Here is a 21,282-nt window from a genome sequence, read left to right as displayed (position 1 = left end):
TCTTTACTGTACATGGCTTGTTCATGTTTAGTAAATGGCCTGTATTTGTATAGCGCTTTACTAGTCCCTAAGGACCCCAAAGCGCTTTACACATCCAGTCATCCACCCATTCACGCACTGGTGATGGCAGCTACATTGTAGCCACAGCCACCCTGAGGCCCACTGACATATGCATAATCAACCAACAAAGGCTCATTGTAAGCCAGGAAAAACCTTAAGAAACAGGTGCCCTCACAGGTCCATTAATGGTAGTTTGTGTCAGGTTGTGAAGGCAGTAGTACACACAGCTGTAAAGTTTTTGGGCATTTGAAGACTAAAATCAAAACTACAAAGGACAGTCCTTCAGAAATCTAACAACCCAATGATCTTCTCCAATGAGCAGATTTTCTGCTTTCTAGTTGTGCTGTTAACATTAAAACTCGTATTACATAACACAATGTCTGTGCTGGAGCAAAGGATTGATGGTCTCAGGTTCAAGTTTCCTCTCAAAAACAGATTTCGAAAAGGAAATTAAAACCTTAACGAACTGTTAAGTAACTAAGAACTGTTTCACCTTGGTCAATATGTGGTAAATCTGGGGGTACATCAGCCCTCTTCTGTGTCTGTGTTCGGCTACACGAAGAACCTCAGCGCTGACCTAAAATTAAAAACAGAAACACGGTGACAGACTTTCCCCAGAAACACCCCACAACTGTGCTGTGAACTCTGGAGTTTGTGTCTGACCTGAGGCAGAGGGGGTGTGGTTATGTCCATGTGACTCCGCGTCGCCATAGATAACAGTGACGGAATGTTTGACCCGCTCCCGTTGCCTTGGGAACCGTCTCCAGAGCCGGAGCCCCCTCTTCCAGTGGGATCCTCCCACCGAGAGGACTTGTCTGTCAAATGGCTGAGGAGAGAGGGATTATGAGAATTTTTAAGTTATCCAGAAACTGGCATTCAGGGTCAACATGTGTGTATTGTGGTTAGTTGAGGTGTAACAATTAGATTGACAAGGACAAACCAATAGTTTAAAAGTTTAAAATAATGTTTAGAGTAATTTGACTAATAGCCACTTCTGACTATTGTCTCTGCATTTATCAGCACTGGATGTTACACCTGTCATCATTATGACATAGATGTTAAAATACAGAACAAACGGATGCTGTCTGTGACTTTTCAGTAGGTTTGCATGAACATTATTGGCCACCAAGAAAGCAGTGGAGGGTGAACCTGTATTAACAAGGTGTTAATAAGGTTTAAAAATATAACAGCACAACCATTAATATTCTAAAACTAATTATGGCTGTGTGGTTTTATTAAATAATTTCATTAATTTTTGTTATTTATTATATGACATTTTATATTCTACCTGCAACGGGTGTGTTAATGGTTGCTCATATCAAGGATCACCCCTGGTCACCGATCATTTTCACCAAGAAATCTCCCCACAGATGCATTAAATTATTAACAGACTCATAGTAAACTAAATCAGCCTCAATATAATATCATGTTGCATCTCCACATGTGAAAGAGACATTTCTGGATGTGCACTTTAACATTCATTGCTATGTGTGATCAATCAACCATCTTTAAAAGAGAAAACAGGAGGCCAATTCTGGCTGCTGGTTGAATTAATTTCACAGTGCACCTGATGAGACACTCATCTATCACGTTCTTCACTTAATTTTTCTCCCACCCCTTCCCGTGGCATGTGTGATTTTTGGTTTAAAAAACAAAACAAAAACTCCACAGTGTGTGGAGGGCACAGGTGAGACACGCACACACAAGAACAAACTTCAGTTGTGTGTTTATTCATAAACTAACTAAATAAAAACAACAAAAATACACAGTTTTAGCAGTTCAAATATGTGTCCTCTCATGTTAACCGGCTACTTTAAAATTAGATCATTTGTAGTTGTGTGTCGACGTCTCCTCTAGAAGTGAGATATGGGCCCCACATTGCACATCATAGAGAAAGGGTGGATAGCACAACCATAATGTTTGCACATTCACCTCCTGTGCCAGCCTGCCATGGCTGCACTGGTATGAGTCATAGGTGATGTCACAGGGGAACAACCGGATGATGGAGCAAATCACCCAGCCCTACTACCTATTCCTAGTAGGAGTATGAATCACTGAAATACTATATAAAAGCCTACTTATGAAAAATAAGATTAGTAATTAAACATTAAATACTCCGACATCGTGTGAAACTGTAATTATTTTATATGTGGTGTCAGTGTCCACTACACGTCAGATTTATGAGCCATGGCTACCTGGGCTTGCTCAGTCTTGTCTTGATGAACAAGTGCCCTAACAGGTTGGTATGACATGCATATGTCTTCATCCAGAAATGCAAAGCTCTTTGACTTTACTTTTCAGACACATGGTACCAGGGTTGTTTTATACTCCCGAGTAGGGCTGCCACAAACGATTATTTTGATAGTCGACTAGTCACCGATTATTTTTGCGATTAGTCGACTAATCAGATAATGCATCCATTGGACGTAAAACTTACAGCTTATTGCACCAGCATGCATCTGCTCTTATAGAACTATTATTAGCTTACAGCTTTAAGCATTTAAGGTATGTGCTAACTAAAAATAAAGACAAGATGATAGTTTATTAAATTTTAATGAAATTTGCAGATCCTTTCGGTGAAGTGTGATAAACTCAGCCATCTGATCCTTGCTATCTAAAATACAACAGGAGTAAATTCTCGAGCATCTCACACTTCTGATAATCAGTTGTGTCCTTGATGTTTATTCAGCTGTGTAAAAACTTTAATCTCAGCCAAACCGATTTACTCAGGAACAAATCAAACACTGAAAAAAGCCAAACAATAACATTTTTAAGTTATCTAAGTGACTTATATATCATGTTTAACCTGAGTAGCGAATGACGGCGGTGGGTTTGAAAACGATTTGCCGGGAGTCCGGTGTTCTCACGGCGCTAGTGAGCCTAGCCCCCGGCTCGCTATCGAGCTGGTGGGTAACAGACGTCTCCGAAAACGTCGGAGCGCTGTTGAAAATATGTGGTGTCTTGATAAACTGAGCAGATATTTGAGGTTTACACAGCTACATTCTCGCCTGAAAATATGTTAAACGTTTATTTTGTGACCCAGAAAGAATAATATTAAAACTAACTAGCTGCCGCCATTGTTGGTAACTGAGCAGGGCTGCGCTATGAATTCTGGGATAGGTTGGACCACGAAGTATGCACCAGACCCATCCTTCAAATCTGAGGAAATGAAGGCCGCATTTGTCGGAGCCTTCAAATTTGGACAGTCTTTGTCGTGTCGCTGTAAACAGGAGGATGCGGTTCCTGAATTTGGACACAGCTACGATAGCGGACACTACGTCGTCTTCTTCGGGGTTTAACGGCAGCTGGCATCCTTGTACATGCAGTGCTGCCAACTTCTGTTTCAGTCCGTTATTACACTCTTAAATCCTACTACTTATTCTTGCATCTTTTTGGAACTTACAAAGCTTGAAACGGCGTGTCGACTATTAAATCAGTCGTCGACGATTTTGATAGTCGACGTAATCGTGACTAGTCGACTAATCGTGGCAGCTCTAGTCCCGTGTTAGGAACCCACAGAACCACTTCAAACTGTGCAAAAGGAACCTGACATGCTCGAAAAGTGTCTTACTTGGCGTTGCTGTCATTGGGTTCATCTCCATCCGACGATGAGGAAGGAGACGGAGAGGGGCCAGACAGAGGGCCGGTGTGATGATTGGGTAGTCGACTTCCCCCCTGAGTGGAATCATATGGAGCTGACCAGTCAGTGAAGCCCATCTTGCCCGTCAGTGAGTCATTGCAGTCTTGGGATGGTGGCTGTGGGGTCTGGAACAGAGGGCCAGGTCCATATGGAGCATTTTGATAGTGTGGCTTTAACCCCGGGACCTGGGGGGGAGGGAACTGGGAAAGGGGGGATAAAGAAGGAAAATTGGGTTGGTGGAGGAAGAAGCATGGGAAATTGAGTACAAAAGAGGAAGAGTAGGGAAGAGAAGACATCTCAGGGGTGGGAACTGATACTGTCCTATTTTATATCAGATCAAACTGGAAGCATATCATCAAGGCTGGTGGGAGGATACAAGACGGGAAGAAGTGCACCCTCCTCCATCAGTCACTAAACGAGCACATGCCTCAAAGGGATTTCAAAGAGCAAAGGGAAATAAAGCCTAATCCACTATTCTACATGTAGACTCATGTAGACAGAACACAATTACACATCAAAGAGACTTAAGGATTAGCGAGAAAAGGAATCTACCTGATTCTTTCCAGGCTGCATCGGTCCCATGTGACCAGGTGGTCCCCCAAATGGAGCAGGTCCAAACCCAGGTACTGTGCACAGCGAGAGAGAAAAAAAACAGGGATTAAAAACAAATAGACAAATGTGTTTTATTCACAGTGAATAAAAGTACATCGAGCAAGCCAAAAAGATTACATAACAGCAATCCTGTTTTCTGAACTTGCGTCCTGAGCCGCTTGCTACTCACAGATGAAAGAGGAGGGCCCCATGTTAGGTGAGCGGGGTTTGGAGGCAGCTGAGAAATACTCCACAGCTTTCTTGAATCGCTCCACCTTGTCCTCCATACGAGACTGCAAAGGGGGGGCAAAAGCATTATGAAGACTACTGAACCTGCTGGTATTAAAGATGGCAGTGAGGATGTTCTAACTGAGGGATCTGCTGGAGAGATTTCCTGCATTACGCACCCAAGAAGGAAAAAACAAGAACAAAAAAACCTTTGGCCTGTTCTCTGTCCGTGGACCAGTGTTTGATGTTTTGGTTTTACAAAGGGGAGGTTGTCACAGCAACATAGCCATAAAGTCAAACCTACTTGGTCACTGGTTTATCCAGTGTAAACAAGATTAAATAACATGCCTAAGGCCTGATTTAGACCTCTGCGGGGACTCTTTGTAGAGCCTACAACCTATAACCTACAACCTATAACCTTTGCAAGTGGCCGATATCTTTGCCTGCATTCATGCTCATGTGTGGCACATATGCATTAATTACCGTATGGTTGTGTCCCACTGATTTACATGCTGTGCTATCCAAAAGAAAGAAAATAATGGGACGTTTTTCACTTTTAAGTCCCTGCTCTTTGTTTTGGTCAGTTTATTTTCCAGGGGCACATGGCTGTGTCCCTCAATTTTTTCTACTTTTTTGTACATCTCCCCACGTCCAGAAACAGTTTCAAAAATCTTCCACAGCATGCATTTTTAATTTCTCTTTGATATTTGGGCTGATTGTTTTTACATTCATCGGGTCCCAAAGAATCACCTTTTTTTTTTTTTTACCCGATTTTTGTTCCTAAGAAAAATGAGAGCCACGTATGAGGATATTCATTTTAAATTTTGATGAAACTTAGGCAGTAAAATGTCCTCGTGAGTGGATATCAGGCCCTTGTAGAGCAAAATTTAGTATTTTGGTCTAGACAACCCAAAATGTGATGTGCACATATGTGGACACCAGGTCCTAGGAGGTTAACATTTACTGATATGTTGACACGAGTCTATATGGCTGAAGTATTGGTCCTTTTCTGTGTCATTCATTACTACAGGAACAACTGGTTTGGTTTCTGACACCTGGTTAGATGTTTGCCGCTCTGGTTCCAGATCACTAAGTCCTTGTAGCTGGAAGAGAGTCGCCATGTTTACTATAAACTGACCCCATGCAAAGGTTTATCTTTCAATCTCCCCGTCCTCTCTGTGACACTTTGGTTATAACTGAAGACACAAATCTGCTTTTGAAGAAGAAGAAAAAAAGGCCCCACATGTACTGTTTAATATCAAACAGGAGAATATACTGCATTTAGAAACCTATACTTTGGTGTGGATTAAACCACGTTAATGCTAGAGTGAGCACATGTATAGACTCAGAGTTTAATGTGAGATTCGTTCAAATTAAAGAGTGAGCAATAAGTTATACGTACATCGTTATCAGAATCTAGTTTGCTGCTGGATTCAGGAAAAAATACAAATAAAGTCGCTTCTTACTGAACTCTGTGATTATTCCAGCTCAAGAAAAATGTTCAGCTTTACATACTTTAACTGCAAAGATAAACTGAACATGTTATAACAAGGATGGCAAACTCTGTTTTACGAAAGGCTATGTGGTTTATTGATAAGTTGCTTAATATGAGATGGGATGGACGCGGTTTTTCCAATAACCCAGTTTGGGCCATGGTGTAATGGCAAGAATTTAGACATAAGCCACACAGTAAGTAACAGCAGCACACTACTGTGGTCATGGCAGGTCAAAGTAACTTTTTTCTAAAGGTTTATAACATTTTTTTTTTAACCTTTATTAATGGCTGAATCCAGCGTGTCGCTTTCCATCAAATGGCTGAATAATTAACATTTAACTTTGTATTATGGACACAGGAGAAGATAAGAACAATTACCTATACTTTTACATCTTCCTCCAGAAAATTACATGTAGTGTAACCCTCTGTTTACTTAAAGGAAATTTATACTTCCATGTTCCACTCTACAGTAAAATGGCTGTTGATTGGTTCCTAGTTACAGGGGGGACAACTGTCATCTCTACTCTACATAATTATCCCATAGATGCCATTTTATTTTTTTGGTCCCTCATCCTATATCCTTGTAGGTACTTTCCTGTCCCATTTAGTAATTACAACTGTAATAACAACTTTACTCAATCACAACATGTTTTTTCCAACGTATCAGTTTATTTGGCAGCCCTAAACCATTTTGACGTCACATTTCATCAAAGTCAGAAGCCTTAAGTACTTGAGTTTAGCATGCATCTTTGCTTCACAGATGGACAAAAACAACAAAGATGCACTGGTTTATTTTGGGTATTTTAGGTTTGCCTCAACTTTGTGCGAGTCGCTCACCCTCACAAAACCTGGAAGGCCTGTTTTGGGCCATGAAAACAAAGTACAGAATGGCTTCTTGTATGTGTTGTCAAGTAAATGCACCATCTTCACCGTTCAGCTTTTTTTTGCTGTGTGAAACAGTGGAAAAACACATGCACTCTAGCAGCGCAGCTCAACTGATCATCTAAACTAACCACAGTGGAAAAACCCTATTAGTCAAAGAGCCATATAGTTTATAAACATGTTCAGTAAACTACGACTTAACTCCTACCATAACTTTCCTTTTACAGAAGACATCAAACTCAACACGCCACCCAATTATAGATTTAAATGTTTATGTCCTTTAGACATGAACAACACAGCAGAAACCACTTCCCGAGGCGACACCGGGGACTAGCTAACCCCGTGCAGCACAGATTTATATCGGATAAGCAGAAGGCTACAGTTTAGCACTGATGTGTGAGGAAGTACAGTTGCTGACTCAGGCCTTGTGTCAACAGTAATAACCTATTTAACTGTCAGCAAAAATCTGATATGTAAAGTCAAACCTCGGCTAAAAGCATGTTCACATTGTTCTTTTCTTTTCATGTAAATCTTATTTAAAGACATTTTAATTCACCCGGCAGGATGTCGGTCTCCGAGCAGTCGGTAAAAAAACCCATCAGTGACACACATGACCTACCTGTGACTGTTTGAAGACATCTCTGGCAATGGCGTCGAGGTTTCCCAGGTCTTTGATGGAGGCGACGTACTCTGAGACGGCTTTGATCACCACCTCACAGGGCGGCAGCACCAACTGATGGGCTCGCACCTGACAGCAAGAGAACAAAGGCTCTCATGTACTTATATCGAGCTACGAGGACAGCGGCACTGTGAAACAGCCGCATGACAGACAGGTAGATTTTTTTAAGAAGCATTGCACAGAAGCAGCATTCATATTGCTCACTTTTTTTATTAGATATTTATTATACACTTTTTTCTAAGCAACTTTGGTTATATATATATATATATATATATATATATATATATATATAAGGGGTGCAACGATACACAAAATTCACGGTTCGGTACTTTGGTGTCACGGTTCGATATTTTTTCGATACAAAAAAAAATGTTCATGCCTCTTTAATTTGTCATTTATTAAAATTATAAATATAGATTTTAACTCAAAAGTACAGTTTTTAAATTTAACCCTAACCCTTGTGCGCGTTTTTTATTTTGACAGCGAATGCGCACCTGCGGACCACTTATGTGCAGCCCTGGTTATTTAGCTCGTCATATTGCAGCCACAGAAATTCTTTTGTCCATGAAACCATAAAGCTGCACTTTCTTTTTGCCTTATAGTCTGATTTGTCATACCTTCTCCGTTTTGTGGTAAGCTTTTCTTTGGCTGTCACTTCTTCACCCTGACCTGTCTTATTTGGCTCAGCAGAACTAAAATATATATCCTGCTGCTTTTACACACGCACTCACATAAGCTCAGCGATTCTCTGCGCGATCAACCTCTCACATGTTTAAGCTGCGGGAGATTTCACTTGTCATGTTTGCATAGTAAGCTAACGATTAATAAGACGATGTCAGAGGAATTGGTGCACAAATTATCATCACTCACCAATCAGTGCTGTCGCTCGCTATACACAGTTCGCAGATTGCAAAGTGAAAGCAAAAAAACAAGCGCAAATTCAAACGCGATTTCAATATGTCACATATTGACAGTGGCTCACCGATGCCAATGACATAATTACCCAGCTACATTTCTGAAAGAATGCAAAAGCATTGACATAGATTTTTCCTTCCTACAATAGCCCGACGGGCAGGGTAGCCCGTCTGAAAAAAATCGCTAGCCCCAGGACGTCGGGCTAGCGATTTTGCGAGCCCTGTATCTGATTGAGGAATCACTCATCTTTGGAAAAGAGAGTTTATTACAGAGAAATGTCTCTTTCCAAAATAAAAGCTATACTATCCGCTTCTTCTGGGCTATATTCTCAGCAGCATAAGGAGAATCATGTGCTAACAGCTGTCTAAATGACTCGGCTAAAGTTAGTAGCATGCTTGTTGTTTTTGTCTTTGCACTAGGATGATGTCGGCGTAAATGTGCAGTCATATTCGTTGTGTTCCCACTAGTGCTTTCAGGTTAATCTCGTTGAAATGACCTTAACGCCACAACACGGCAAATCTCCGTTAACGAGCTACCGCCGATTGCCCCGTGCATGGGGCTAGACGGCCAACACGTTAACGAGCTAACTGCGCTAACACACTAGTTCCCACCCATGTAATTGAGCATTGCATGGCACATCCAACATACTGTTTTACTTTAGTCCATGACTCACTTACCTTCAGGGTCATACGTCACATGAAAACCAAAATAATTCCAAACGCCAGATCTGAATGAGAGTGGGGGAGGTCCATGTTGCAAGGAGAGCTTAACTTCTGTCTTGCTAGCTTGCCCTGCGCTCTTCCTTCTGACTATGCTGTCTGTGTTGAGCGCTCAGTGGATCTGCGCTCGACAGTGCAGCCTAGGCGGAGTAGTCGAACGCAGATTCACTGAGCGCTCAACACAGACAGCATGTCAGAAGGAAAGTTGATAAAATAAATTACAAATGTTGTATTGTTCGATACATATGCGTACCGAACCGAAAGCACTGTATCGAACGGTTCAATATCGATACGAATATCGTTGCACCCCTAATAAATAAATAAATAAATAAATATATATATATATATATATATATATATATATATATATATATATATATATATATATATAAAAAACACCAAATACTGCAATGTTCACGAATAAAAAAATTACACTTTTGACAAAAGAATGATTCCAATAACAGAACGATCGCGTTACAGATATGTGGCTTTTGGCATGTGCCCATAGGAGCGGTAAATTAATAACACCTGTTCCTCGCTCTGAGGGAGAGGCTGGTTAGGTTTATCAGTTTGTTTGCAGGGTAACTAAAACTTTATGGAGAGCTTTGCATGAAATTTGTGCCACTGGTGGGGCTTGGCCACACTTGAAGAAGAAAGAAATGATTAACCAATAGCATTTCGTGGCAGGTAGTAAATATCAGAAACTCTAAACTATTGATCGACTTCTGGATAGGAATTTTCCACTTTAACTATCATCTGACCCATTTCAAAGGTAGTCATTTGTGTCCATGTACACGAAAGTGTATTTTCCTTTTTTTTTTTTTAAAGAGTGAAAATGTCAACGTTCGAGTCTCATAGGTCACAGATTATTATCTACATTTTTTTTAACATGCTATTAATTTTATGATTAATTTGCATGGAAAACCACTTTGTTAGAGCCAGGCATTCAAAATGACTGAGATTTAGGTATAGAAAAACAACTTATGTTTAGTCATAAAGACTCACTGTCAAGTTTAGAAGCTAAACTATGTGATTAGGGTCAGACATCATAAACAGGTTAGGTCTAGTCTTTAAAAGATCATGGATAGTGGGAAACAACGCAGTTGCCACTTTTTTCAAAGCTTCATTTCTTTGGTTAGCATACTGACAGATTCCACACGCAAGCCTTTGGACTGTGGGAAGAAGCCAGATTATCTGGAGAGAAAGATCCCAAAACCTTCTTGCCACAGTGCTAATAACAGTCCCACCTGCTGAAACACTTTACTTACAAAGCCATGTTGACTGTCACAAAAAACCAAAAGAAAACAAAAAAAACATGACATTTCATGATCATGAGCACAATCTATGTTCACAAGTATTTCACAAGTTATTTACCTTGTGAAATACTTGTGAACATAGATTTTTGGATTAACCTACATGTGTAGATTAACCTCTGAAGTCAATCTACATATGTGTACAAGAATTACCATTCCTGCCAAGGAATGTTAAGATAAGTAATCACTAATGGAAATCAATAAATGTTAAAAATGAAAAAACAAATTAAACTGGGAGATCTGCTTTCCAGTTCCAATATGATACCGGTGGTGTTGCTTCAGGTATTTGCTGATAACAAGATAACTGTATTTATGTAAGGGAACTAATTCATTAAAATTTGTTGTTTACCGGTCACACCGGCTTCTTCTTTCCCTGCTCTCAGTTTCAATGTGGGTACACCTCTTCATATACGAGAAACAAAACAGATGAGAGGAAGATGAAGTGAAGATAAGAAGCGAGTAGAAAACAACTTACGTCACCCTTAAAACAGAAAATCTTCTGAACAAGTGTTAAACTTATTGGAACTATAGAAAGAGGGTGAAAAGTCAACAAGGATAGCGTAGTCATCTGAGCCTTTCAATTATCGTCAGCAAAACTTGTTAGTGCAGGTATTCCATACCTGCTGCAAACTGCTAACCTTTATGTTAGCACTATTTCTAGCAACTGGTGCACTGCTGCTGAGGCATGGCAAAGTAAACACAGACCAATGTAGAATTAAAATATTGACTGCTTGCCACCAGTACACAACTTCTTGAGTCACTGTCAGAATAACGTTTTTTAAGGTTCATCTGCCTCTGCATTTGTCTGGCTAGCAAAGATAAACACTACCTGTATTTTGGGGGTTTTCAGCCATAGCTGACTGTGTGCTTTAAAGGGATGGATGGAATTCACAGTATTCACATAATCATATCAAAAGAAGAAGAACATTTCATTTGGATGTTAACCTTTGACAATATCACTGAGGGGCAAGGCCTCTCTCGTTTAACGTTATCTGATCCCTGATCACTTATATCCACTGAAGCAGAACTGACTGTAAAATATTTATAAGAATCCAGGTTGTCTGCTTTTTACAGGATAATGGGAACTAGGCTATACTGTTATATCTTGGCACAAAGAGTCACTTTTGAAAGTAAAATTAAATTTTAATGCAGCCACCAGGAGCCCCGACCTTTGACAACACTTACCACACACTGTGTGATGGGAAATTATAAGCAAGCTAGATGGAAAGTAAGACAAGACTGGCAAGTGAACCAGCAGCGTACTGCATTACTTCAAGCTTGAAAACACAATCATATAAATGCCGTGTCAGCGTAAACCACATCAACCACATTGTGCAGAGTGTGGACGAAGGCTGCAAATGCTAGCAGTGCTACACACCACACTCGGCACTCTGTAAGCCATTAATTGTAATACAACGTCGGTCTGCCACTGTTGCGGGCACAACATCAAAGTTCAAAACAGCCAGTGGAGGAAACGTTGAAGGCATGTGACTTAAGCACTGCACCCGGACCACGGGACCAAAGGCCTTTCTTGGAAACAGGTTCCATCCGGTGATACACTTCAGGTGTATTTTAACAGTCAGCTTGTTGGAACACGTCAATACATTTATTTATTATCATTTGCTACAAACATTTCACAATAAAAGCCTTCTAAAGATCAACAGATGGATCTTGTTGTAAAAGGGGGAAAAAAACGTAGTGAGAAAAATAAGACACCCCTCTGTAAAATGTGTCATATATAAATAGTCTAGTTCTGTTTAAAAATGAGGTAAGGGTTCATGTGACATTACATACTGTTACAGCTAATATTTTCTTTTATTCGCAGAGAACTATGGACAAAGAAGCAATCGTTACCTTGAGGGAGGCTAGTGGGTGTTCTGGTCCCAGCAGACTCCAGTGGAAGGCAGCCAGGTCTTCATCAGGCAAAATATGATTTCCTGAAAGAAAGAAGTTCTTAACTTTTTGTTGCATCAGTGAACAAAAACAACAGACAAAGGCAGCTGTCAATTATAACCCACGTACAGGGGTGTGTCCTTCAAAAGTAAGAAGTGTGGTATATAGTTTGGATTTTGAGGTGTGTGCCATTGTATCGCTCCTCACCCAGCAGAGCAGCAAAGCAGGGCAGGTGCTGTGTCTTGAGCCCGAGCTGCCTGGCGGCCTCGGACAGCAGATACTGGTGTGTGGTCAGGTTCTTTCCGTTCCAGCTCAGTTTGAGCGCATGCGAGGAAAAGTAGGCGGGGACGTTGCAGAGGGCAAACTCTGAATCCTGAGCGATCAGGCCTGCAAATCCATAGTCCCTGTAGAGAGAGAGCACTTCCTGGTGGTGGTCCTCCAAAGTCTGTACAACCTGTAGATACAGAGAAGACAAATTTGTTAGCTCTATGAAATTTCGCACCACCTCTTTCATATTTAAAGTATAAATGGATTAAGAAAAAGTTATTTATTGCTTATCTGATCACTGTTTAAGTTGCTTTTTTTAAGAATAAGAGACAAGTTTTACTCAAACTTAGCTTCTCTAATTTGTGGCTTTTTGATATCAGCGTTTCCCCACACAGAGCCTGGAGGTTTATTTTATTAGCTTTCTATACAAGTTTACAAGTGGAGAGCCTGCACACTCTTATTTTGAAAGCTGAGCTGCTGCTAAAGTCTGTATACAAGTGACGGAGCTAGCCATTGGGATGTTCCGCCTCAACCTGAGACTTTTTGTTTGAATAGCTATCTGTCTGAGAAAACATGGAACGCTGCTCAACCATAGGCTAGCACAGCTGTCAATCACACAGCACACCTTACCCTGCTTTACCCCAACTGGTTTTTGTTGTTTTACACCAATGGGGACCATAATTTACAAAATAAACTTTCTGCTGCATTCATTAAAACTTGAAGCCAGTGGTTGAGACTATAAATGGTCTAATGAGATCACAGAGTAAGAGAGCTGAAGGGAGGTTTAGATAGATTGGACTGTAGAATTTGGTCACCCACACCACTGTAGTATAAGACAGCTGGTTGGTGAATCACGATGGGCATTTTTCAGTACTCCCCAATGTTTTATAGACCAGATGACATTTCAGAGGAATTGAAATTATTATTTTTTTTTGAAGTGGACTGCCAATGGAGAAAATGACAGTCTCTCGTGCAAGCTGTCACTACAACATACTTCGTTTATGATGAATGTAGATGACAGACTAAAACTGGCAGTGACACATTTTATGCCAACACAATACTTCTGCTCCACGGTCCATGACAAGGTTTCATAAAACACTGTTTGCTCGCAAAATTACATCTGAGGCAAAACTGTGCTGTACCGGTTACTTTCAGTGTCCTGGTGATGCATCTTTCTCAACATATGGCCGCGTAATATTCTTCATAGTTTGTGGATGAGGGGCCATATTTTTGTCAGATAGAGGGAGAGCACTACGGCCTCGGGATTATGTGGAATCTTTTTAATCGATGTCAGCGTTGATCAATGTGAAAACTAAATAATTAGACAAAGCTTTGTTATTAAAATTCCATTTAATGAGCTTGTAATCAAATATCTTTTTTTCAAATGAATGCAATATGGGACAAAGATGGCAAGGATGATTGAGACTTGTTTAAACTATTTCATCTCTCTGTATCACTAAAACCAAGCAAACATTAAGAATCAATCCATTTTAAGATCTTAAATAAAACTGAAGAATGAACAATGTCAAAACGATGCAAGACATTTATTATCATTGGGAAATACTAATTAGTTACTATTCAACAGTGCTAGAACCACTACAACACGATGATGCTTTTAAATCAACTAACAGTGAAGCAGACTTTAAAAGCCTAGCAGCGATATAACAATGACATTCAGCGACTGGTAGCAACAACAGTTAGCGACAGGGAGAGTGGGCGTGTACGAAGTGAAAATTCAAAATTTTGAGGTGGATAATTGAAGTGACTACCAATGGGAGCAAAGAAAACCACTGATTGATGTATAAAAAAAAACTTTAGGGTGACAACTACCGTGTTAAAAAAAATGCTGTAAGCTCAATTATATAACGCAGTTTACTCAACATTAGTTTACTGAACTTAAAAAAAAATCTTTAAGTCTTTTTTCCCCCCATCAACTACATATACTGTATACCTAATTCAACGCACAAATCAGTGGGTTAAAAACGTGAAAGTGGTGGAGCATGCAGATGCAAATATATTTGACTATAAAGCCCAGCGATTCTGAGAAAAAGGCTGCGCTAACTGTGATGATCCTTCCACCTTCGTTTGTTGGATCCTTTTATGACTTTTACTGTTTTGAGATAGCTTGTAAACCAAGGACACTCTTTAAGCCCACTCAAATCGAGCTGAACAAAATGATGATTGCGTTTGTGCTTCAAAGGAGAGGATGAATGCACGATGCTATGAATAAAAGGTCTGCAACCCAAGACAAAATGAGTGACATATTTATAAAGGCCTGTGGCTAAATCCAAAGTAAAATGTTAATTAAAATTTCAATAATCAAGCCACAACATGCAGTAAACACTAGAGACGTGCATAACTAGTTGGCCAGATATTTAAACGTTGCCACCCTCACTAGTCAGCATTAGAAACTAGTTGGTTACACATTGATGTGTAGCAGTTGGTTGTCAGATGTTATTATAGCCATGGCAATAGGCTGTATTTAGTCCCAAATATTTTGAGTGTTTTTGGGGGGGGATTAGTCAGTCTTATTTTTTCCCCCTGCATATTTAAACATTCAATAAATTAGTTGCCAGGGACATCCTCAGTAAATACCTGACTATTACAAATATTCAAATGTATTTAATTTTATTAAGACTAAGAGTAGGTTATTAATTGTTTTGGTTGTATGGTCTTTGTTTTATTTAAGTTAACGTTTATAACAATGTTAAAACGTTAAACGATCGTGGCTCAAGAGTTGGGAGTTCGCCTTGTAATCGGAAGGTTCGAGCCCCGGCTCGGACAGTCTCGGTCGTTGTGTCCTTGGGCAAGACACGCAAGACACTTCACCCGTTGCCTACTGGTGGTGGTCAGAGGGCCCGGTGGCTCCAGTGTCCGGCAGCCTCGCCGGACACTGTCAGTGCGCCCCAGGGTGGCTGTGGCTACAATGTAGCTTGCCATCACCAGTGTGTGAATGTGTGTGTGAATGGGTGGATGACTGGATGTAGCGTAAAGCGCTTTGGGGTCCTTAGGGACTAAGTAAAGCGCTATACAAATGCAGGCCATTTACCATTTACCAATTTGTTTCTGACAGAAGAATGAATGCCCACTTAAATAGAAATTATACATCAATAATGGCATAATATACAATAAAACAGCTAGAATCTTAAAAAATATTGTGATGTGAATTTTTAGCCACACAGTCCAGTGCTAAAAGTAAACAATTAGTTTCAGCTTTAAGTCTGTATATCTAGAATTAATACCAGAGTTTAATGACCAGAAAAAGGCATGTGTAGCAACTCCAAAAACACTAAACTGGCATCCAGTACACATAGAAGTAAGCAGAGACCCAAAGCTGCACAGATAAGAACAACAGTAACTAAAGTGAAGGTGCAATGCAAGCAGAGGTGAAATACTTGGAGCTGCAGAAGCAACACAGTTTCTCAGAATACAGGTAGGGCAAAACAAGCGTGCACACATGGGAACTGTGAGTAACGATGCTGTACGAGCACATGAAGCATCAGAGTGTGTTGTGTTGTAATGTAGGTGGGATTTTTCTATTCTAACAAGTATCCTCTCAGGAAACAATATGGCACTGTGTTTTTGTTATACTAGCTATGGGAATGTAGATCAAAGGCAAAACATGACAGCAGGCTACATAAAGCTGACAAGAGGGGACTGCTAGAGGCACATTTATGGCTCTCTAGGATGCATTATATATTTCACATTACTGTATGATAACAGCAGAGTGGTTCAGTGCATTTATAAAGCACATTACTGATGTTTCAAAAGGTCAGATGCACAAAAATATTTTATTTCTAGTATTCTGTATAGGGCTGTGCAATATGACCAAAATCTCATATCCCGATATAATAATTCTATCGTCTGACGACGATATAAATCACAAAAATGTAACATTTTCTGTAAATTCTGTGAATCTCGGGCAGCTCGACTTGCGGGAAGCGTTTCCTGCATGAAACTATACATTTTTAGACATAAGTTGTAACGGCCGCCGTTTTCTTTGAGTATTTATTACACGGCGTGCTGCGGGGAAAAGCCTGTTCTAACGTTTGAGTCTAAGGTTTATTTTTTAGCACCTGGAGGCTCTTTTTTACTTCTCATCTGTAAATAATCTGCTCTTTCACGTGATTCAGTTTATTTTGAAAAGTCTCAACAGGGTCTTGAGCTTTATTGTGAAAGGCTTATGTGGAACATAAACAAGCGGACACGCGATGGTGTTACCGTCGTTGTTGCTAACCACAACGCATAAAAACAGGCGCTTGTCCGTCTGTAGTGTGGTTATATTAAATATAAGAGAAAGAGAGAACTTTAAGAAATTAATATAGCCACTACAGTGACCATCAAAACGATGACAAAATATTGCCTCAAACAGTTTATTTTGCGACACCACGAAACAAACAATAGCGTAAAATTAAAGATAGACGTTTTTATATCGTCATCCGATTTATATATCGTTATATCAAACAGCCCTATTCTGAAACACCAACTAACTCAAATATACAAATTAATTCAAAGTATACCACTGTAAGTCACCTGGGAACTATAAATAGTGCTCCCAACTCAGCAGCTGCTCAACAATGTATAAAAAAGTTCACCGAGTTCATGTTATGTAATATATAGGCTAGACAGGTCATGCCTTAAAGTACATGTTTCCAATCTCCACTTTGGAATGACAAATTCTTTTAGACCAAGCATTTATCACTATATCTGAATTTATCTTGGACAGACTTCACCTCCTTCCAGACCGTTACAAACACGGGGCACCAGCTGCAAGGACCAGCTAGAGATACCAATTGCTAAATTCTTTAAAATCATGACAGTTGTGTGAGACATATCAAATCTACAGAAATCTTGCTGAAACACATCTAAGCTATTAAAATCCAGGCATTTAGAAATCCCTTTTTGGACAGGTATTTTAGGCACCTCTGAGCAGGTGACTTCTTCAAACAAAAGACAATAAAGTAGCCTGTTATCAGGCAGAATTATCAGCCGTTTACACTGACTTTCATGTTTAAACACGAGGAAAAACAAAAAAGGACTGACAAGAACTGAATCACATCTATGGGAAGGGAAAATAAATGAGAATAATTATTTGAAAGTAATGCAGAATTCCCCAAGAGATTTGCTGAATTATACCCCAGATATTAATAGCATAAAGTGAAAGGTGAAAATTGGCCTAAAAATTCACCATGAATAAGTGCAACTAAATGCCCTGTGCTTAAGCCTGCATCCATGATTGACAAGTACTAGGGGCTCAAGGAACAACTGGAGCAGATGGGGAAGGTGAGGACGGTCCCAGCAGATTCCAAACGCATGTGAGTGCAAAGAAGAGCAGCTACACACAACAGCTAGAAGCAAATATGTAGCTCAACCGGGTAGAAAAAGCCTGTGCAAATTTTCATAAATATCATCACTGGTGTATATGGAAAGTGTAGAATTTCTTTTCTTAAATAGGCAGAAATCCTACATTAAAATTCAGGGACTTATAAATATATTTTTGGACAAGTGTAATGCAAAAGCAGGCTATATCGCCCCCCCCCCCCCCCCCCCTCCAAAAATAAATAAAAAAATAAATAAAAAATAAAAAAATCACAGAAGTAGCTCACTAGCTCACTTTCAGACAGAATTATCAAGTATTCACACTCTGATTCTCATGTTTGGTCCACAAGCACAAAAGAGACCAGAAATGAAATCATGAAAGCAATACAGAATGCATATGAAAGCAATACAGAATGCATGAGTGAGACTATACACTACATCCCAGATATATGCAGCATAAAATGATGCAGAAAAGATGGGAGGGGGGGAAAAAAAATCACAAAGAGTGCACTAGAATAAGTGTCTGGCGCTCCAGATCTAGTGGGTTGGAAAAAAAAAAACCTATGCTCAGGATTTTGGGACTACCAGTGGCCAAAAGAACAGGCGTGTCTGAAGCATTGGAGGCTGTAACCCCACAAAGCAAAGAGCAGCAGCCACATGCAACAGCTAGAAACTGACATCTGGCTTTGCTGGGTGGAAAGAGCTAGTCCAAAAAACACTGCTTTAACAGAAAGTGATTGCATTTGTGCAAAAAAAAACAAAAACAAAAAACAACGGAAAAAAAAAAAAACAACGAAAAAATAAGCATAATAATAAGACTCAGGTGTTCACTCGTTTCTGTGGTTAGAGCTGCTTCTTGCACTTGCCACAAACCAGGGAAGGCGTTAAAACGGTTGTGAATGATGCAAACAGCTAAATGGGCCTGCTGCACCTAACAAGTGTAAAATGAGCGGCACGCCGTATGACACGACCACAATAAAACAACTTTCACACAGCCATGATTGATCTGCTTACCCGCACTCGGAAGCGGAACATGGCGAGGCGGACACAGTGGCTGAGGCAGGCCGGGGGCAGGAACCATGCCCGGGGAGGCGGGGTGGCCTTGCTGCCGACGTGGTTGACTATCAGCTGCGCCGTCTGTCGCTGGCTCTGAGCTCGCCGCGCCCACTCGGGCCAGCGCTCCTTCCCCAGGGTGCCGTTGAAAACCACGACCAGCTCCAGGCCACCCTGGTACAAGCAGGCCTGCGACAGGGCGGCCAGGTATCCCAGCATGGCGTTCCACTCGCCTCCGCACACCCAGTCCGTCTGGTAGCCGCCGTACAGGCGCTGCAGGCCGGAATCAGCGTCGATTAGGATCCTGGCAGGCGGGGGCGGGGGAGGCATGGGCCCGGGGTGATGTGGGTGGTGGTGTGGGTGATGATGGTGAGGGGGCTGGCGGGCCGCGGTCCGGGCAAGCTTGAGGAGGTCCACGGGGACCGTGGCCCCGGGACACCGCTTCTCTAAATACTCCTGAAAGCCCTGCACTCCCATGACGGTGTTATTGAGCCGGTGCGTCTGACCGGGAGCGGGCTCTGAATACGTTCTGTACGCCGTGTTTGTAACGTGTTGTGGGGCGAGACTTGCAGCTAGCTGTGCACTCCGGGGCAAAGCTAACTGGTCTCCGATGTAGTGACAAAACTGTAGTTTAGTTAACCCAGCAAACCAACTTGGCTGTCACGCTGCCTAGCAAAACGAGTCACCATGCACCGCCGCACGACTGTTTCTGGTAGTTATCCCAAGATATCGAAATGCCAATTTGTTTGTTTTATTTCTTTACTTTAGTTTTGGTCGAGGGTGCTCAGTTTAGTGTCCATCCCTGTGGATTTTTGGTGAGATGCCAGAAAAGGCCAGTGTAGCTACCTACCTACCAGAAAAAGTTTAACACGTTTCCTGCTCCCATAATTTGGCTTTAACAAGACCAGCTTCCAAAATGCAGTCGGTAGCGAGTAACAAAAATGCAGCGAGATGGTGGACCGAGAAATGTCTGCAAAATAAAAAAAAATCCCGCTGTTTTGTGCACATGAAACAGATGCAATACTGCGCTTTTTTTAGTTAGCAAACCCACAGGCTGGATGGCCAGTTCGCGGACATGATGGTGAACCGAGCAGCTTGAAAACCGTTTTTTTTTTAAACCTGACAGATGAAAATGTTCACATTTATTCGCCACTGGCTCTGGGAAATTTCAGCACGTGTGCTACACCAGCGTGCAGGATAACAGGTGTCAGAATATTAATTTAACACAAACTAATGAGCAGCGTGCCTGGCTGCACTAATATTTGCTAACTGTGGCTAAGCTGCTAGCTGCTGCTGGCAGGGTCCCCGGCGTGATTTGACGCGTCAACTCCCGAAGACAAGTCCGGGGCGGACACGACGCGGAATGAGATGGATGTTTGACGAAAGAAAAGAAAAGTAACTAAAAGAAAATAAAAATAAAAGCCCGATGGTGCCTCCCTCGCTTTCTTCCACGCTCACGGCTTCATGTTGCAGAGGGGAACGTTACTTCCAAGCGACGTCAGCCATCTTGCGACTTCCTCGCGGCCCAGTGGAGTGGGAGGGAAGGCGGAGGGAGGCGAGGAAGGAGGCGCGGCAGAGCGCGGGGAGCGACGGGAACAGTAGTCTGACTATGGCATAGCGTCCGTCCAGAACACGAGCGTCGGCAACGAGAAAAAACTACAACTGCCAGCGACGGTTTGTACGAGGATAAAAAAGCTGGAGAGCAGCAGTTCTCCAAGTGAACCCAGTAAATACGTGATTATTTGACAGTTCAACGTGCAGACCGTTATTTTTTCTTTAAAATAAAAGCATAAAAGCAAGCAAAATGTATCGAAATATAGCTGGTGTTTTATATTTCTGATATTGACGCACCAATCTCTATCGTGTTGAGATTTTTTAAGCATTTTATTCAAGGAATCAAAGTAGTATAAAGTGGTCAACTACAAAATAGATATAAATTGGTGGTAGTTTAAAATGAATCAGTTACTTAAGCAGTGTAACAGGTAGAATGGCGCTGTCCCACCTGTGCCGAAAGTCTTTGAGTTTGTCGCCTCCTTGTGGCAGCATATATCAAATGTGCTGTTGAGAAAAATCAACGTACTGTATTAAAAAAATCATCTTAATAAGTCTTTATACAAGTTATATGAAAAGAAAGAGGAAATGAAGAATGAAATGAAACCAGGTGGCGTGGTCTGAGGGGAAATCAGAATAGCTCTGGACTCCACCTGTGGGAACACTGTGCAAGGTTT

The 21,282-nt window shown here is 41.1% G+C and overlaps 1 protein-coding gene across 1 annotated transcript in view; it reads right to left on the bottom strand.

The window, feature by feature from the left end:
• Positions 1-20,722, bottom strand: part of fam120c (family with sequence similarity 120 member C) — a 41,779-nt gene extending 21,057 nt beyond the window's left edge. The window contains exons 1-9 of the mRNA XM_086278545.1: positions 19,016-20,722; positions 12,623-12,869; positions 12,377-12,459; positions 7,516-7,644; positions 4,482-4,584; positions 4,253-4,326; positions 3,632-3,900; positions 724-886; positions 554-637 (exon numbers count right to left, since the gene is read on the bottom strand). Coding sequence (XP_086134671.1) covers positions 554-637; positions 724-886; positions 3,632-3,900; positions 4,253-4,326; positions 4,482-4,584; positions 7,516-7,644; positions 12,377-12,459; positions 12,623-12,869; positions 19,016-19,531 — 1,668 coding nt within the window. The 5' untranslated portion in view covers positions 19,532-20,722. The remainder of the gene's footprint in view (positions 1-553; positions 638-723; positions 887-3,631; positions 3,901-4,252; positions 4,327-4,481; positions 4,585-7,515; positions 7,645-12,376; positions 12,460-12,622; positions 12,870-19,015) is intronic.
• Between the last annotated feature and the right edge of the window lie 560 nt (positions 20,723-21,282).

Source organism: Aulonocara sp. 'chitande type north' Nkhata Bay, linkage group LG20 (assembly GCF_057382095.1).
Source record: "Aulonocara sp. 'chitande type north' Nkhata Bay isolate Kocher_YH1m ecotype deep benthic linkage group LG20, A_spYH_male_GT1.1, whole genome shotgun sequence".
NCBI lineage: Eukaryota > Metazoa > Chordata > Actinopteri > Cichliformes > Cichlidae > Aulonocara > Aulonocara sp. 'chitande type north' Nkhata Bay.
Note: the sequence above shows the minus strand (reverse complement) of the source record. Positions and strands in the feature narration are given on the sequence as shown.